At 39.6% G+C, this 17,723-nt stretch overlaps 1 protein-coding gene across 1 annotated transcript in view; it reads right to left on the bottom strand.

Annotated features, from left to right (window-relative positions):
- Window positions 1–17,723, bottom strand: part of ITGA1 (integrin subunit alpha 1) — a 164,932-nt gene that overhangs the window by 73,131 nt on the left and 74,078 nt on the right. Inside the window, exons 4-7 of the mRNA XM_052658983.1 lie at window positions 17,008–17,096; window positions 16,776–16,887; window positions 15,738–15,865; window positions 596–744 (exon numbers count right to left, since the gene is read on the bottom strand). Coding sequence (XP_052514943.1) covers window positions 596–744; window positions 15,738–15,865; window positions 16,776–16,887; window positions 17,008–17,096 — 478 coding nt within the window. The remainder of the gene's footprint in view (window positions 1–595; window positions 745–15,737; window positions 15,866–16,775; window positions 16,888–17,007; window positions 17,097–17,723) is intronic.

Here is a 17,723-nt window from a genome sequence, read left to right on the forward strand (position 1 = left end):
TTTCCCCTTTTCAACCTTTTCACTGAAAATGTTTCAAATAAGATGTTTAATTTGCCTTTTTAAAAACTCTTATTTGAGAGCTTCAACAACCCTACATTTGTAAATTTAAATCTGTGTTGCTGCTGCTGCTGCTAAGTCGCTTCAGTCGTGTCCGACTCTGTGCGACCCCATAGACGGCAACCCACCAGGCTCCCACATCCCTGGGATTCTCCAGGCAAGAACACTGGAGTGGGTTGCCATTTCCTTCTCCAATGCATGAAAGTGAAAAGTGAAAGTGAAGTCGCTCAGTTGTGCCCGACTCTTTGCGACCCCATGGACTGCAGCCTACCGGGCTCCTCCATCCATGGGATTTTCCAGGCAAGAGTACTGGAGTGGGGTGCCATTGCCAGGTGGTGCTAGTGGTAAAGAATCTGCCTGCAATGCAGGAGACCTGAGACTAGGGTTCAATCCCTGAGATCTGGTTGGGAAGGTCCCCTGGAGAAGGAAATGGCACCCCACTCCAGTATTCTTGCCTGGAGAATCCCACAGACGGAGGAGCCTGGCAGGCTACAGTCAGCAAATAGTTGGACACAACTGAGTGTCTGAACACACATACCTTGCTGTGTCTATTCCAAGGGCTGTCATGGTCTGCCGGCCACCTCTCTGGACTATTCCTTTTGCTGCAACAAGCACCTCTTCTGTCGATGAGTACTTATTGAGGTTGAACTCATGAGTTACATTTTCTCCATACTGTACAATTCCAACCTGAAATACCAAGTCACTGTGTTATCCATCTAGCTGACTTCCGTTTTAATTGTCTACAGTTTAAACACATGGATCAGATGTAATAATACAAGTTAGTCTTTCCGAAGGGTTTAAAACTCTACCAGTACACAAATCCTTCTACTTTGACAGCAATAATCATTGCCATTTGTGAACATTCATATCCCAAAGGACACAAATGAGAGTGCTTTATTAAACCTCTCAAATGATTGGTTTCTCTCTTCAACAGTGTTTACTGAATGATTCTGGCAGGCTTTGAGATAGAATATGAAACTGACATGGTCTCTGCCTTCATGGAGCTTCTAAACTAGAGGGAGAGAGAGAGATTAAACACAAGAATTATTCAAACACAGCTTCAACTGCAAACTGTGAAAAAGGCTGTACTAACAAAAAAGCTATTACTGGCAAGTATAACCTAGAAGCGTAATTTAAAAGGGGGGCTCAGGGAAGCCCTTTCAGAAGTGATATTTGAGACTTAAAAGATATATGCTAGGAGGGTGGAGGCCCGTCCTGGACGGCAAGTGTGAGGGTGGATGGGGTCCGCACTAAAGGAACTGTGCCTGGGAAGAAACTGAGATGGCAAAGAGGTAGATGCTCTGAGAACAGAAATGAAGTCAATGAGTCTGGACCGAGCTAGGAGGAAAGAGGGGAGCGAGATGAAGTTGGATGAATGATCAGGGATGCTTTTGGCAAGGACACATGTGTGCTTCCTGTTTCAAGTAGCTCAGCTATAGCTTCATGGCTCCTAAATTAGCCCTTGCCTTTCTCTTTCTCTGTCTTCTCTCTCTCTTACTGCCATACTCCTTTCATTCCTTCTTTCCCACAGGTGGGTAATGCAAGCAGTTAACTGCAAAGCCACCGTGAAGTCAAAAGACTTTGAAGGTTAAGTGCAACTGATTCACTTCCCCTTGCCCATTTTCTTAATCCCTTTTCTGTACCCTCCTTTGAAGGTTGTTGTGAACCAATAAACTAACCTATATCAAGAACTGTGCCTGAAGTTACTCTTTGTTTAACATTCCTACCCACAAATTAGGGAGTCAGATAATTCTTTACCCAAAGGACTGTCTTTTTCTGAAAATAATGTTTTTTTTTTTTTTTAATTTTTGACTGTGCTGGGTCTTCATTGCTGCAAGGGCTTTCCTCTAGCTGTGCTAGGTGGGGGTGTGCGGGCTTCTCACAGTGGTGGCTTCTCCTGGTGAGGAGCACAGGCTCCAGGGTGTGTGGGCTTCAGTAGCTGCAGCTCCCAGGCTCCAGAGCACAGGCTCAGCAGATGTGGAACATGGGGCTCATTGCTCTGCTGTATGTGGAATCATCCTGGAGCAGGGATGGAACCCACGTCTCCTATATTGGCAGGTGGGTTCTTTACCACTGAGCCAGCAGCCTTTGAATAGATTTTATTTATTTATTTATTTTTTTAATTTGTATTTTTACTTTATTTTACTTTACAATACTGTATAGGTTTTGCCATACATTGACATGAATCCACCACGGGTGTACATGCGTTCCCAAACATGAACCCCCCTCCCTCCTCCCTCCCCATAACATCTCTCTGGGTCATCCCCGTGCACCAGCCCCAAGCATGCTGTATCCTGCGTCAGACATAGACTGGCGATTCGATTCTTACATGATAGTATACATGTTACAATGCCATTCTCCCAAATCATCCCACCCTCTCCCTCTCCCTCTGAGTCCAAAAGTCCATTATACACCTCTGTGTCTTTTTTGCTGTCTTGCATACAGGGTCGTCATTGCCATCTTTCTAAATTCCATATATATGTGTTAGTATACTGTATTGGTGTTTTTCTTTCTGGCTTACTTCACTCTGGATAATCGGCTCCAGTTTCATCCATCTCATCAGAACTGATTCAAATGAATTCTTTTTAACGGCTGAGTAATACTCCATTGTGTATATGTACCCCAGCTTTCTTATCCATTCATCTGCTGATGGACATCTAGGTTGTTTCCATGTCCTGGCTATTATAAACAGTGCTGCGATGAACATTGGGGTACATGTGTCTCTTTCAAGTCTGGTTTCCTCGGTGTGTATGCCCAGCAGTGGGATTGCTGGGTCATAAGGGAGTTCTACTTGCAATTTTTTAAGGAATCTCCACACTGTTCTCCAAAGTGGCTGTACTAGTTTGCATTCCCACCAACAGTGTAGGAGGGTTCCCTTTTCTCCACACCCTCTCCAGCATTTATTGCTTGCAGACTTTTGGATCGCAGCCATTCTGACTGATGTGAAGTGGCACCTCATTGTGGTTTTGATTTGCATTTCTCTGATAATGAGTGATGTTGAGCATCTTTTCATGTGTTTGTTAGCCATCCGTATGTCTTCTTTGGAGAAATGTCTATTTAGTTCTTTGGCCCATTTTTTGATTGGGTCGTTTATTTTTCTGGAATTGAGCTGCATAAGTTGCTTGTATATTTTTGAGATTAGTTGTTTGTCAGTTGCTTCATTTGCTATTATTTTCTCCCATTCAGAAGGCTGTCTTTTCACCTTGCTTATATTTTCCTTTGTTGTGCAGAAGCTTTTAATTTTAATTAGATCCCATTTGTTTATTTTTGCTTTTATTTCCAGAATTCTGGGAGGTGAATCATAGAGGATCCTGCTGTGATTTATGTCGGAGAGTGTTTTGCCTATGTTCTCCTCTAGGAGTTTTATAGTTTCTGGTCTTACATTTAGATCTTTAATCCATTTTGAGTTTATTTTTGTGTGTGGTGTTAGAAAGTGATCTAGTTTCATTCTTTTACAAGTGATTGACCAGTTTTCCCAGCACCACTTGTTAAAGAGATTGTCTTTACTCCATTGTATATTCTTGCCTCCTTTGTCAAAGATAAGTGTCCATATGTGTGTGGATTTATCTCTGGGCTTTCTATTTTGTTCCATTGATCTATATGTCTGTCTTTGTGCCAGTACCATACTGTCTTGATGACTGTGGCTTTGTAGTAGAGCCTGAAGTCAGGCAAGTTGATTCCTCCAGTTCCATTCTTCTTTCTCAAGATTGCTTTGGCTATTCGAGGTTTTACTTTCCCAATGACCCTAACAGCTTTTAACCAGGAATCCAGGAAAATACTGAATAATTATTAAGGAAAACCATGTAGGTTTGCCATTGTCTTTGTGTGTCTAAATGCTCAGTGTTTGTAAAATTATTTTGTTATTTAGATATAATCATTGTGCCTAATTTACAGTCCCATGGTGAACAGAAGTTATTGAAAAGTACTAGGATTTAGTTGGGCAGTGCTGTGTTGCTGTAGAAGTTAATTGCGCATCCATTCAGGGCATCTTATAGAGTTGGTTTTGTTTTTATTTCTCTTTGTTTAGATTTGATTAAGCAGGAGACTAAAGAACTTTGAAAACTGTCACTCCTGTTATTATTCTTAGACATTTTACTACTTGTATGACTCTATCAAACACCCTGGTCTCTTGCTTATTTAACTTCCTTGGCTTTAGTAATCTTTTCCTCTAGCTCACCTGTCATCTGCTTCCAAGGTCTTCGCCTTGACCTTGTCATCTGGAAAAACTGCAGCACCTCAATCTCAATGTCAAGTGTTCTTCTCTCTGACCATTAACTTTGGCTCATTTACCTAGTATATCTAATTCATCAATTCCTTGACCACATTAAGACTTCCAATTAATTCATATATGTTACTTATTTTTGTATCCAACCTAGATTCCATGATCCATCAGCATAATCATTTACTTGCAAACATTTATCTTCTTTAGCCTTTTGCCCCCTGCATTAACTAATTTGGCCAAGTTCCAACTGTGGTTAAGTCCAAATATCTCCTCTATGAGTGACCCTGTGACACTGAATGCTGTTAGACAAAAACCACGTACCTCGTAGACTGGTTTCACTTTAAAGTTTTGCTCATGAATCTCAAATGAGGTTGCACACAGCACTGCCCAACAATCCTAGTACTTTTTAACAGTGAGTGTGCTCCCTTCAGTCAAATTCTGGTGATAAGGTGCTAACTCCTCAGGAAAGAGACGGCATCTCCTTTGCACATGGGGAGGAGTCCACGTGAGAAGAGAAGGAAATCATGCCAACTAAATAAGGCTGCTTTATGATGTAACACTTAACATTTACGACATACTTTTCATATCTTAGAGAACATACTATGAACTACTGTATTATTGGGGAAAATTGGGAAAACAGCTTGGTAAGTCAGGTATCAATGTTTTATGTCTTATATCTATCATATCTATCTCTTGATCTCTCTGTCTGCTTAACATATGTCTCACTTTTATAAGCTCATTCTTCTGTAAATGTTGGGATCTAAGAGAACTTGTAACGACTCATTCCCTCACCCTTTGTGCACACTTTGCTTCTCACAGCTGTACCCGAGACGTTCATCAGATGACTGTCCTTGGACTGCTGGAGCTGCTTTGCCCCACAGGTCCCAAGAGGCAGCAGTATCTGGAGTTTTCTCCCGCCTCATCCGTTGCTCTGCTCCACAGGCAAGGCCTGAGTGCTGGCAATGCAGGATTGGCCCCTTGACTTAACCTGGGGCCCCTTCCAGACCCAGCTGAGGCCTCAGCTTCACCTGAGGCCACATGCTTGCTTGCCCTCCACGGCTGCTCTGTTTGGCTCCCCCAAATCCCTTCCTATTTTCTTTCTGAAGCACTTCCTTTGTAAACTGCTGTCACTTGATTCCTGCTCTCAGAGTTTGCGTCTGGGGGATTGGATCTAGGGCCGTTATTATCTACACTTCTGCACTCTTTCTTCAGCCCAGGCCAGACATCGCTGACTGCCCTGAACCTGGACCATGGCAGCCGTGGGCTCCACACTGCTGACCTCCTTCCCTCCATTTCCACTGTCTTCAGATCCTTCTACATAGTGACGGTAGATGAACTGCGTTAAGAGTCTGCTTTTATCACATGCCTTCATTATTCAAAAACTCCAATAACTCTTCATTGCCTACATCAATGACTTCGAAATATACTTTAAAAGAGAACTGTAATTCTAAATAAAATAGAAAATAGATACAACTTCAAGCTGCTTTTTGAAATACTAGGCCTATAGGTTAAAATTCAGTTTTCCCCCACTGAGTTTCAGCCACCCAACCATCTGGCCCTACCTTCTCTTGTCATCCTCATTTTCCGGATTCTACCCAGACCAAATGCCCTTCTGTATCCCTGCAACTAAGCTAAGTCCCACCCATTTGGTAAGATTCAAGTTTCACTTTCTATGCAACTTTGTCCACCTAGTTGCCAATAGAGTCCATAGTGATCTTCCCTTTCTCCAAACTCTGAAGCAAACTTGTCTGTGCTGCTCCTGTGAGCACAGCATTCTTCTCAGCTTTTGTACACATGATTTATCTCTCAACGACATTAAAGTTCGGAAGGGGCAGGTGGGGTAAAGAGCAGGACTGTGTCATAGCTGTTGGTATTCTCTTATCCTGGACCACTATTTTGCTTTGCTCACAGTTGACCCTCAAGCATTCTTCCTAGATGAGTGTACCACTTCACATAGGCAAGTAGAAGACTGAGATAGGAGGGAAATAATGATAAGCAGAAAAAGAGAGATATGAAGAAGTGTGGGAAATTAGTAGAGTTGGCAGTGGGAACTCACATCTCAGGAGAATGACATTCAGTGTAGGTCTCTAGATGATATGGGGGTTCTTATTTTCTTAGGAATGAGATAGAATAAGGTTTCTGCTGTGTTTTCCTCAGAAAAGGGTGCCATTTATTAATTTTAATCACAGGAAAATAGTCACATCACTAAATGTATGTAATGCTTTGTGTGAGACTCACTTTAACAGGAGTGATTTAAATTCCAGCTTAGTTTATAAACTTAATGCAGGTGAAACAGATCTGTACTAGCATAATGGGTATAGGTTCATATATAACCAAGTCAAATAAATATGAGAATTAAATAATGAGAGAAAAAGTGATGAACACACATGGTGAGGGAATGAATAGAAGAGAGAATCACAAGCACATTTATTGTCTCACAGATCAGCCCTCAGGGAAGGAGGATCCAGCTTCCTAAACAAGCTGCCCAGGTCAAGAACAGACAGCTAGGTATAAAAGTAGAATGGGAGAAAGCAAAGCAATCTTGAGCCTGGAAGATCTGTCAAGGATGATCATTAAAGACATTTAAATCATTGCAGAAATTGAAGAAAAAGATAAAAAACCAATAATCATCATGTTTGACTTGAAGCAGCCAATTGTTATGGAATGGTCCAATACAGACCATACAATTGGTCAGATACAGACCATACCATTCCAATTGTATTGGAATGGTCCAATACAGACCCTCCCAGAGGATGGAGCTAAGCAGAGAACTGGAGAGGAGTAGTAAAGAGAGAACGATTCTAGGCATTCTTACTAAATGAAAAAAAAGGAGGCAGAGACGGCAGCTAAAAGGCACATCTGGGTTAGCTGTGGGCCTTCTTTAAGGGAGAATGGGAAGAGTAGCCTATGGCATCAGTATAAGATAAGTGGGTGAAGATAGTAAAATTAGATTCTTTTTTAAAAAGATTTTTGATATGGACCATTTTAGAAGTCTTATGGAATCTGTTACAACATTGTCCTGTTTTCTATGAGGTTCTTCTTTGGCTGCTAGGTATGGGGGATCTTAGGTCCTCACCAAGGGATTGAACCCACACCCCCTGCATTGGAAGGTGAAGTTTTAACCACTGGACTGCCGGGTAAACCCCAACAATAAACTCTTACAAAGTGAGGGATGAGTAACAATAGAGGAACAGTTACTTTTCAGAGACAACTGTCAGGGATACATTTAGCTCTTGGGGAGATACAGTTTGAACTTCTTGATTAAGTAGTTATAATTGCAAGCTGATTTACTATAGCATAAACGAGGCACACAACTGGCTGAGAATCCTGCTACATGAGTAAGAGGAACACTTAGGACCTCCCACTTCACATTAAAATTTACATTCATGATTCAGATAAACCCCAAACTGGGAATACTAACTTTCTAAGTTGCTAGGTATAATTTCTTTAAAAGTCCATAATCACATACTTTCAGAAAGCAATCATTAAAACAAAGTTGAACAGTTTTTCTGTCTCTGTCTGTCTGCCTCCCTCTGTTGCAAGTGAAAAAGGCCACACATTTCAAATAACATAAAAGAGCAAGGCTTTCCCTTACTCCTGAATTGCTCTGCACTGACAAAAGTGGATTATTCTGAAAGTGCTCTCAGAGTTTTTAATATGAAAACATGCGATGTGAATCACAAATTGGAAGACCTGATGTATTTCATTCTTAATTAAGGGAATTTATTTTTTATGTGGAACATGTTCTACATCTCAAACAACATAGCTTGGAAAATATTATTTTATTCAAATTGTGAATTACCTGCTTATAAAGATCAATTCATGGTTCTGCTTCATTCATGCCTGTTATATTTATGTCACACTATCATGGATTGCTTCCCAGGTGGTGCCAGCAGTAAGGAACTCACCTGCCAATGCAGGTAGACATAAGAGATGCAGGTTCAATCCCTGGGTGGGAAGATCCCTGGAGAAGGAAATGGAAACCCATTCCAGTATTCTTGCCTGGGAAATTCCATGGACAGAGGAGCCTGGTGGGCTACAGTCCATGGGGTCACAAAGAGTTGGACATGACTGAAGTGACTTAGCAAACAGTCATGCATTGCAGTTTTCCAAATATAGGCCTTGACTTTAAGTTGGAAGTTTTTCAGGATTAGGGACAAAGTTTTAGAGTTTGTTATTTATATTGCTATACACTTGATCAATAAGATACTTTGTAAACATCTGCTGATTTAAAATGAATTATCCAAATGGCTTCCTTTCTTTTAAGAGTAGAGCAAGAAGGGAAGTGAATGTGAGGAATATGGAAGGAATGATGCTGTTAAAAATCACAAAAATTACTATTTTTTCTCATAAAAAGTCACAAAAGAATGACAAGAGAGTTTAAGAAAGAGAAATGTTTAAAGTAGTTATTATATATACTACATCAAGGAGTTATGAAGGGATGGAATTATCTCCTCCTTTAGAATTCTACCGTTACCTTGTATTGTGAAGTTAGAGTTATAACACCAGTGCCTAAATTGTAATGCCCAGCATGAGTTTAGTTTCTGGGCTTTCATTCAACAGTTAATACTATCTAATCAATGGCCTCTTTAGGGGAATAATGACAGGGAAGCACCATAAAGTTTTCTGTGTGTTTGCAGGATGTACAACTGCTTTACATAGTAAGTCCTCAGTCTTTGGGTCTGGTCATTTTATGTTTTCTTTTACCAAACTACACTGCAAAAGCCCTGCCTTACAACATGCTTCTACTGTAATTAATTAGAGTATGAATTCAAGTTAACTGTCAACACAAACCATTCTGAGACCATGTTAACTGAAACTGGGCTTAACCTTTGTCTCTACGGAAAGGCATATGAACAGGACTGGCTCACAGGTAAATGAAATGAATTCTCAGAAACACAATAAAGTTGGTTATATGATAGGTCTTTAGTTGGTCTCTTGCTTGATGGAAGGTGATGCAATGAAATTGACTCATACTCAAAAATATGAGCCTAGAAGGTGTTAAGAGGGGCAAGACTATGGGAGAAATTGAGACCAGAGGTGGATGGGGCTACATGTGTTGAACACCTGAAAAGAAAAGCCTAAAACACAATGTTCAAAGAATATTCAAACTATCACACAATTGCACTCATTTCACATGATAGCAAAGTAATGCTCAAAATTCTCCAGGCCAGGAGTCAACAGTATGTGAATGAACCAAGAACTCCTAGATATTCAAGCTGGATTTAGAAAAGGCAGAGGAACCAGAGATCAAATTGCCAACATCCGCTGGATCATTGAAAAAGCAAGAGAATTCCAGAAAAATATCTGCTTCATTGACTATGCAAAAGCCTTGGATTGTGTGGATCATGACAAATTGTGGAAAATTCTGAAAGAGATGGGAATACCAGACCACCTTATCTACTTCCTGAGAAACCCTTATGCCGGTCAAGAAGCAACAGTTAGAACCAGGCATAAAACAACAGACTGGTTCCAAATTGAGAAAGGAGTATGTCAAGGCTGTATATTGGCACTCTGTTTATTTAACTTATATGCAGAGTACATCATGCAAAATGCTAGATGAAGCAAAGCTGGAATCAAGACTGCAGGGAGAAATATCAATAACCTCAGATATGCAGATAACACCACCCTTATAGCAGAAAATGAGGAGGAACTCAAGAGCCTTTTGATGAAGGTGAAATAGGAGAGATAAAAAGCTGGCTTAAAACTGAACATTCAAAAAAGGAAGATCATGGCATCTGGTCCCATCACTTTATGGCAAATAGAAGGGAAAACAATGGAAACACTGACAGATGGTGACTGCAGCCATGAAATTAAAAGATGCTCGCTCCTTGGAAGAAAAGCTATGACCAACCTAGACAGCATATTAAAAAAGAGAGACATTACTTTGTCAACAAAGGTCCATCTAGTCAAAGCTATGGTTTTTCCAGTAGTCATATATGAATGTGAGAGTTGAACCATAAAGAAAGTTGAGTGAAGAACTGATGCTTTTGAACTGTGGTATTGGAGAAGACTCTTAAGAGTTCCTTGGACAGCAAGGAGATCTTACCAGTCAATCTTAAAGGAAATCAGTCCTGAATATTCATTGGAAGGACTGATGCTGAAGCTGAAGTTCCAATACTTTGGCCACCTAATGCAAAGAGCTGACTCATTAGAAAAGACCCTGATGCTGGGAAAGGTTGAAGGCAGGAGGAGAAGGGGATGACAGAGGATGAGATGGTTGGATGGCATCACTGACTCAATGGACATGAGTTTGAGCAAGCTCTGGGAGATGGTGAAGAGAGGGTAGCCTGGTGTGCTGCAGTCCATGGGGTCACAATAAGTTGGACATGACTGAACATCTGAACAACCACAAAAACACAATGTATATCAGTGTCTTGGCAGGGGAGAGCCCCCACAATCAAGTCTCTTCTAGCTCAATGACTTCATGAAGCTGAGTGGCAGAGTGAGAGATGGTGGTCACTACAATAATGATTTTTAACACAAAGAGAAATTTAAAAATTCCAGAAATTACATTTTTCCAACATAAATGACTTGCCTCCTATTTGCTAGGCAAAGCACAAACTATGAACTGTATTCTGTAAATAGAAGGATTAATGCACAACACTGTCATTGTGGAATTCACATTCCACCAGGAGAGATAGAATCATGAAACAAAAAGCGATGCTTCTGAGTGAGGAGAGCAGTTGATTAATGGTGTGCAAATGCTGTGGGGATGTGGAGGGGAAGGGAGTTTTGGGCAGAATAGCCATAGAGAAAGTCATATTTGAATTGAGTCTCAGAAGTTCGCCTAGCACATGGGGACTGGGGTGGAGAAGGGCTTTCCAGGCAGAGAGAATCCTGTGAACACAGAGCAATGTGTTTAGGGAAGGCCAAGGCAGGAGTGACTGCAGGGCAGGAAGAGAAGGAGGCAGTGCACAGCAGTAGGTGACAAGTGACTTATAATTCACTGGAGAGCTTGAGTATTATTCAGCAGACAGATAGGAGACAGGAGATTTTTATCCAGGGAAATGTCATGATCTGAACTTTACATGGGAAAAGTAATTCAGATGAGTGATGGATGGAGATAGGGGACAGCAGAGACAGGAGGCTAGAGAAAGAGATTCACTTCATTCACAGTACAACCTGAGACCAGGGTTTGGCTGCACGCCTCAGACAGCCTTCTCAGACCTCAAAACAATGCATCAGCCCTCATATTTAAGGCTCCTAGGAAGCGGCCATAAAATGTGTAGTAAAAAGAAAGATAAATAATATTCCTAAAATTTAATTAATTTCCCCCTTTCATTTTGCCTGGTTTAATGTTATGCTTCACTCTTGATGGGAACAATCTAGACATTGTTCCATTAGTATATTTCACTTTTATATCAAGCCTCACAATTTACTGGTCTTATTTAGGGTAATGCACTTGTATATGGCATATTTATATCATTCTCATTTATTATTAAAAGCAATGTTATGTTTAGGTATTGAGGATCAATAAGACCTCCATAATGTTTAAGCCATCATATCTTTTATGGCAAGCTCAGAGTGCTTCAGGTTTGTTTTTATAGGTGGTTTTTTAAAAGGTGATTTTATAGCCTTTACTCTGTCTTGGATAAAAATTTGGCTTGCAGAAGTTCCTTGACTATGTTTGCAAAAGTCTTAATGGGACCACACAGAGACATGGGAGAAATTTTGAGTAACTATTTAGGGTTGATGTTTTTGTCATTTGCATTGCATTTTCCTAATGTATACTAATTGTCATATGGAAACTTTAACACAAGTCTTAAAATTTATTTTCTTCCCTCCCTTTCTTCCTTCCTTCCTTCTTTTTTTTTTTTTTTTTTTTGTGGAGGAGAAAATTACTTCCAGAAATGGTTCATATCTTTGAGACTACCTTCCAATAATTGCAATTACTACATGAAAAATCTATGACTGTAGAAAGTAGGCCATAATACTCGACCTTGATCAAGTGAATAACTGTGATTAATATAACAAACAGGAACTCACAAGGTATAATTAGAATGTAAATTTTGGGGGGGCCCATGATCCCTGTAAAACTTATTTAGGGTTAAATTCTTCTGCTCTCACTGGATGGAAAAATAAATGTCTTATGGCTTTTCTTATTTTTAGTTTTAAAATATCTGTTTTTTAAAAAAGCTCTATATTTTAATTTAGGCTGTACAACATGAAATTTGTAAGTCAAAAACAAAGCTGTATTTGTAAGTCAAAAATGATCAAATGGCTTGAGGAGAGTGGATACATGTATATGTATGACTGGGTCCTTTTGCCGTGTACCTGAAACTGTCACAACATTGTTATCAGCTATACTCCAATATAAAATAAAAAGTTAAAAACATGATCAAATAGCAACAATTTCATATGGTTCAATCTACATTAAAACAAAACCAAGACAAAACATCAAGTTGATTTATAATTAAATCTTCTCTCCTCCTCCTTTTAAGGGAGAAGAGAAGCATGTAGTTGAGGAAGGGGCATGACTGGCTGTTTCTCTGTTTGTCTGCTCCCACCCTTTAGATTGCTAACTATAATTTCTGACATGGACAGAGGGAGGGAAAATAAATAAATAAAGGGCACTGAAATTCTACTGGTGCTGATCCAAGATGGATCAGGTTCTAATAACAGGTATTACCTTTTTAGTGGGCTCTTTGGAGATTTCCCTTCACCTGCATCCTCGCCTGAGTGAATGCATCTCACTACTGTGATCCCTAGGAATTGGGGATAGCGTCAGCTGTTCTGTGCAGAGGCTTCCACTCACTTCCAGGCGATTCTATGGACAGGAGCAAAAATGACTCCATGACAAGCTATGAGAAACATATGTTATTTGTACTGACAACTTTAGGTGTGAGGCCAATTCTAGCATTGTGACTTGCCTGTCAGCAGCCAGACATGTCTTGCCCTTTAGTGTAGGAGTCAGGCACTCAGCAATTGTGTGTCCCAGCTTTCCCAAGCTCACTGTATGATCCCACCAAAGCCTTTCTCACCAGGCTCTTTCTATAGGGACCCTCTTCACAAATTTGGCCAACTCTATTTTTAGTGCCTTTATACCCTTGATATGGATGAGGAACCTGAGTCCCGTATCTAGCTCTTAACTTTTCAGTTTTGCAACTTCTTCTGGGTAATACCTCTCAAAATTCATTTTTGTAGCTTCCCCTTTCAGGAATGGAGAGATAGGGAGGCTAAGTAACGGGGAGGGAACATTTCAGAAGCTAATTCTGCGAATCTTAGGGCAGGATTGGGTGCTTCAAATGAAAAGAAAAGAAAAAAAAACTGAAGACAAAAAAACTATTTAAATTATGTTAGCAACCAACCAGGAGAAAAAATGATTGCTAAAGCAAATTGTTTGTCCTTAGAGAGAATTACTGTAAGACCACATGAAACAAAAGCATACTTTTTAGTATACATTTCTTTGAAATGAAAGTATCTTTTTAAATTACTATGGATGAATTTCTTATCTGACTGCACTAAAGGAAGATCAAACTTTAAAGAGCATTTAAATATATTGTACTTAAAACCCTATTAAATAAGAGTTTGGCAAAAGTGATGGCTTAGTGAATGTCCTTCTCAAACCCTTTTGTTTAGAGAATTACTTATGAAACTAGTCATTAATACAGCTTAAGCCAACATAGAAAAAGATTAGAAATCACTGAACTATATAAACACTAAAACCCAACATATAAATAATATACTTAGAAGACTATTAAAATGCCAGCTAATGAAAAAGTCTCATTAAATGTTCATCTATCAGAGAAAAATGCAAAAATGCATTCAGTATGATACACACACTTATTCAACAGGTGCTCATTAAAGGGCCACTAAAAAAGCCCAGCAAAGCACTGGGCTGACCACTAACAGGATAAAAAGAGATTTAAAGGCTTCAGTCTTGAGGTCTCTGTAATCTGGAGCATGCAGTAAGTACAGACACTCACATATCAACACAATAATTCATTAGTCCATGGTTTCTCAGCTTTAACCTGTTAAAAATTATGTGGGTTGCTTACTTAAAATGTAGGCTCTGTAGCCTCACTCTCAGAGATTCTGATTATTAAAGTCTGGGGTACAATCCAAGTACCTCTGGGATTCAGAAGTGGGAATTCCATGAGCCACACTTGGAGAAACATTGTTATACAGAAGCTCCACGAAGGCAGTGGCAGTGTCTGTCTGTTTTTCCATGATTATCCAAACCCTCACACAGAGCCTAGTACATAGTAAACCCTCAGGAGAACCCTCCAAATAAAGGAATGAATGAGTCTGGCTAAACTCCACCATGAACGATGCAAGCAAAATATGACATGAAAACTCAGCAACTTAAGTAGCTCCTCCCTCAGTAGGAAGCAGGTTCCCTTGAGTGAAATCTGAAGATACCACAAATGACCCAGTGCATAGGGCTGCATTCTGAAACCTTTCTCTTTGTGGATTGGGGTCCTGGAACCGAGGAAATGTGGCCTGACTCTTCTCAGCAAGTGTGTGTCCCTTCCATTCATTGGTAGCATCTGGACCCCAGGGTTCACCCCCATTCCTCTGAATGGAGCCACTGTTCCCTCCCAGAGAGACATATAACTTCACGAAGCCCACTCTGGCAGGCTGGAATTCAAATGGTGCTGGACAGAACAGCTCTTCTATTGGGACTCTCATGACTGAAATGTAAAATTAATTATAGCTCTCATAGATGGAAACATCAGAACTGCAGCAGAGTTCGTTGAGCATATAAGCAATTGATTGTTAGCTGTTTACAAAACTGAGTTGCAGGCACCAATCCTCACTGAAGCAGTGATTATTCCTCTAAAATAGCCTTGTAGGTTTTCTTCCTAAAGTTGTGGAGCAACTTCAACCATGTCACAGCTGCACTAATTTTCACAAATCGCTACAAAGAAATAAAATTTTTACAGTGAAATAGATCAATGTAAAAGTAAAATCAAATATTCAGATGACCCCCAAATACTACAGATTTTTTAAAATACTCCATTTTTTCCCCAAGGGTCCCTGGTGGCTCAGACAGTAAAGAATCTGCCTGCGATGCAAAAGACCCAGGTTCAATCCCTGGGTCAGGAAAATTCCCTGGAGAAGGAAATGGCTACCCACTCCAATATTCTTGCCAGAAGAACTCCATGGACAGAGGAGCCTGGCGGGTTACAGTCCATAGGGTCACAAAAGAGTCAGACCCAACTTAGTGACTAACACAAAAATACTCCAAGACTGTCATTAGTTTTTGGAAAGCAAGGATGGATAAAACAAGTGGAAGGGAGAAAGCTCATTGTTGGGAATGTGGTAAGAGAGAGGAGAGCTGTGATTAGCAGTTTAAATTCAGGTATGTCAGAGCAGGCAATTTTATATGGAATAAAACGTTCATCCTGAATTTCAGCTTTATTGATGAATTTGTATTCCAAATATAATCTTATTAAAAATCTCTGCATATGTATCTTAAGGACAACAGAAATCAAAACATGAAGTCACATACCTGTGTCTGTTTAGGACCAATATCCATTCTTTTAAGAAGGTCATTTAAAAAAGCTGTAACACTTTCCCAGGGGTAAATGCTGTTAGAACCATCCAGCACGATGACTATGTCTAGCTGAGTGCTACATTCTGCAAGAAAAATAGTCAATCATGCACATCTGGCATCTGTCTTTAGAGGAATATGAAATGGTTTCATGGTTGAAAGAAGCTCATTTTGAAAGATGATGTTCTTCAGGGCTTCCCTGGTGGTCCAGTGGTTAAGAATCTGCCTTGCAATGCAGGGGGGACGGGTTCAATCCCTGGTCTGGGAAGATCCCACATGCCACAGAGCAGCTAAGCCAATGAGCCAAAACTACTGAGCCCTCATTCTGCAACTACTGAAGCAGAGCCCACCCACCACAACTAGAGAGTAGCTCCCACTCGCCACAGCCAGAGAAAGCCTGCATGTAGCAACGAAGACCCAGCACAGTCCAAAGTAAATACATAAAATAAACACATAAATAAATCTTTTGTAAAAAAGATGATGTTCTACAAAATGGACACATTACTTTTAAAACCAGAAAAAAAAAAAAGAGTCTTTTAAATAAAAAGTAAAGGTGACAAATATTCACTGCATTCAGTAACAATTGGTTTGGGGTTCACATCAAGTAAAATAGATGTCTACTTAATTTTAATCAACACTGTATGAGTTATCTTTGGAAATTTTTTCAATATTAATTCTGTATACAGTTCTCATTCCATGTGTATTTCAAATGAGTTTATCTTCTTCAAAGAAATTCACCCTTTAAATAAAAACAATGTGACAGCTTTAGCTATGATGATTAAATATGACTCTGTAAAGGTTACTTACACTAATATCAGTCCCAAAAATAGCAGTGAGGTTTGGTTATATATTGGCAAAGCAAACATTTACCTAAATTGGTAATGTTGGTAGCCAAGAAAATACTTCAAGCTTTTTGGTATGCTCCTGTGTATACATATATCTCATCCATTGCTTACGCTTTTTAAACATTGCAAAAATACTGCATAAAATCTGTACCTTGTACAGGGGCAATGGAGTTCACGACTTGAAATGTGGGGCTGACATCAGAACAGATTCCAGTTGTGTAATGCAAATGTCCACATCGATAGGCATACAAGGGCCCACATGCCTTTTAAAAAATTTAAAAAATTAAAACCATTAGATTAAAAATTACATAACAGATTTTTATGAAGATTTATGATCACAGAATTCCTAGTTCATTAACCATCATTACTCTTCCTTTTCTTACCAGAAACCCTCCTTTTGGGTTGGTGACTAAAGTTGATCCAAATGTCATGTTCTCCTTTACTTCTGTGACATTGGGAATTGATGTATTAACTAAAAATAGAAGAAACTTTTATGAGAGTGGAAAACAAAGTAAAATTAAGTGTCTTCTCCTAAAAACCTTCTGTTTGCTTTCTTCATATCATAGGACATTCTTCTTTTGGTTCAACTAAATAATCTTCGAAGTATTATTAAGGAGTATAATAAACAAGCAAAGGCAGAAAACTGGCTTTTGTCTCAGAAGCTTTGTCTGGATCACTGTCTCAAATACTTTTGCTGAACTGTAAAAGAATGCACAACTATCAGGGCAATCAGAACGCAGGACAGCCTTTCACACATTTTTTGCTAATTAAAATAAATGAAATATTTAGTCTCAAAATGTAGATACAAAGTAAATTTATACACTTATCTTATATGTTATATCTACATGTTAAAAATGACCAATGACAAAATGATTTCTGGCAAGAAGGAAAATGGGTAGAAGACCAGAAAAGAAAACTCAAACCCAAGATTTTAACCATTATATTCATCATTACAGGGTCATTAACAGGGTTACAAAGAAAACCAAAGCAAGATTAGAGCAGTGGTCAGGATGTTTGGATAAAGACACAACGAAGGGACTCCGTTTGACATTACAAATAAGAACATTGGGCCCTAAAACATGCAAACCTGGCCAAAAAG

The sequence above is a fragment of the Budorcas taxicolor genome, chromosome 20 (genome assembly GCF_023091745.1).
Source record: "Budorcas taxicolor isolate Tak-1 chromosome 20, Takin1.1, whole genome shotgun sequence".
NCBI classification, from domain to species: domain Eukaryota; kingdom Metazoa; phylum Chordata; class Mammalia; order Artiodactyla; family Bovidae; genus Budorcas; species Budorcas taxicolor.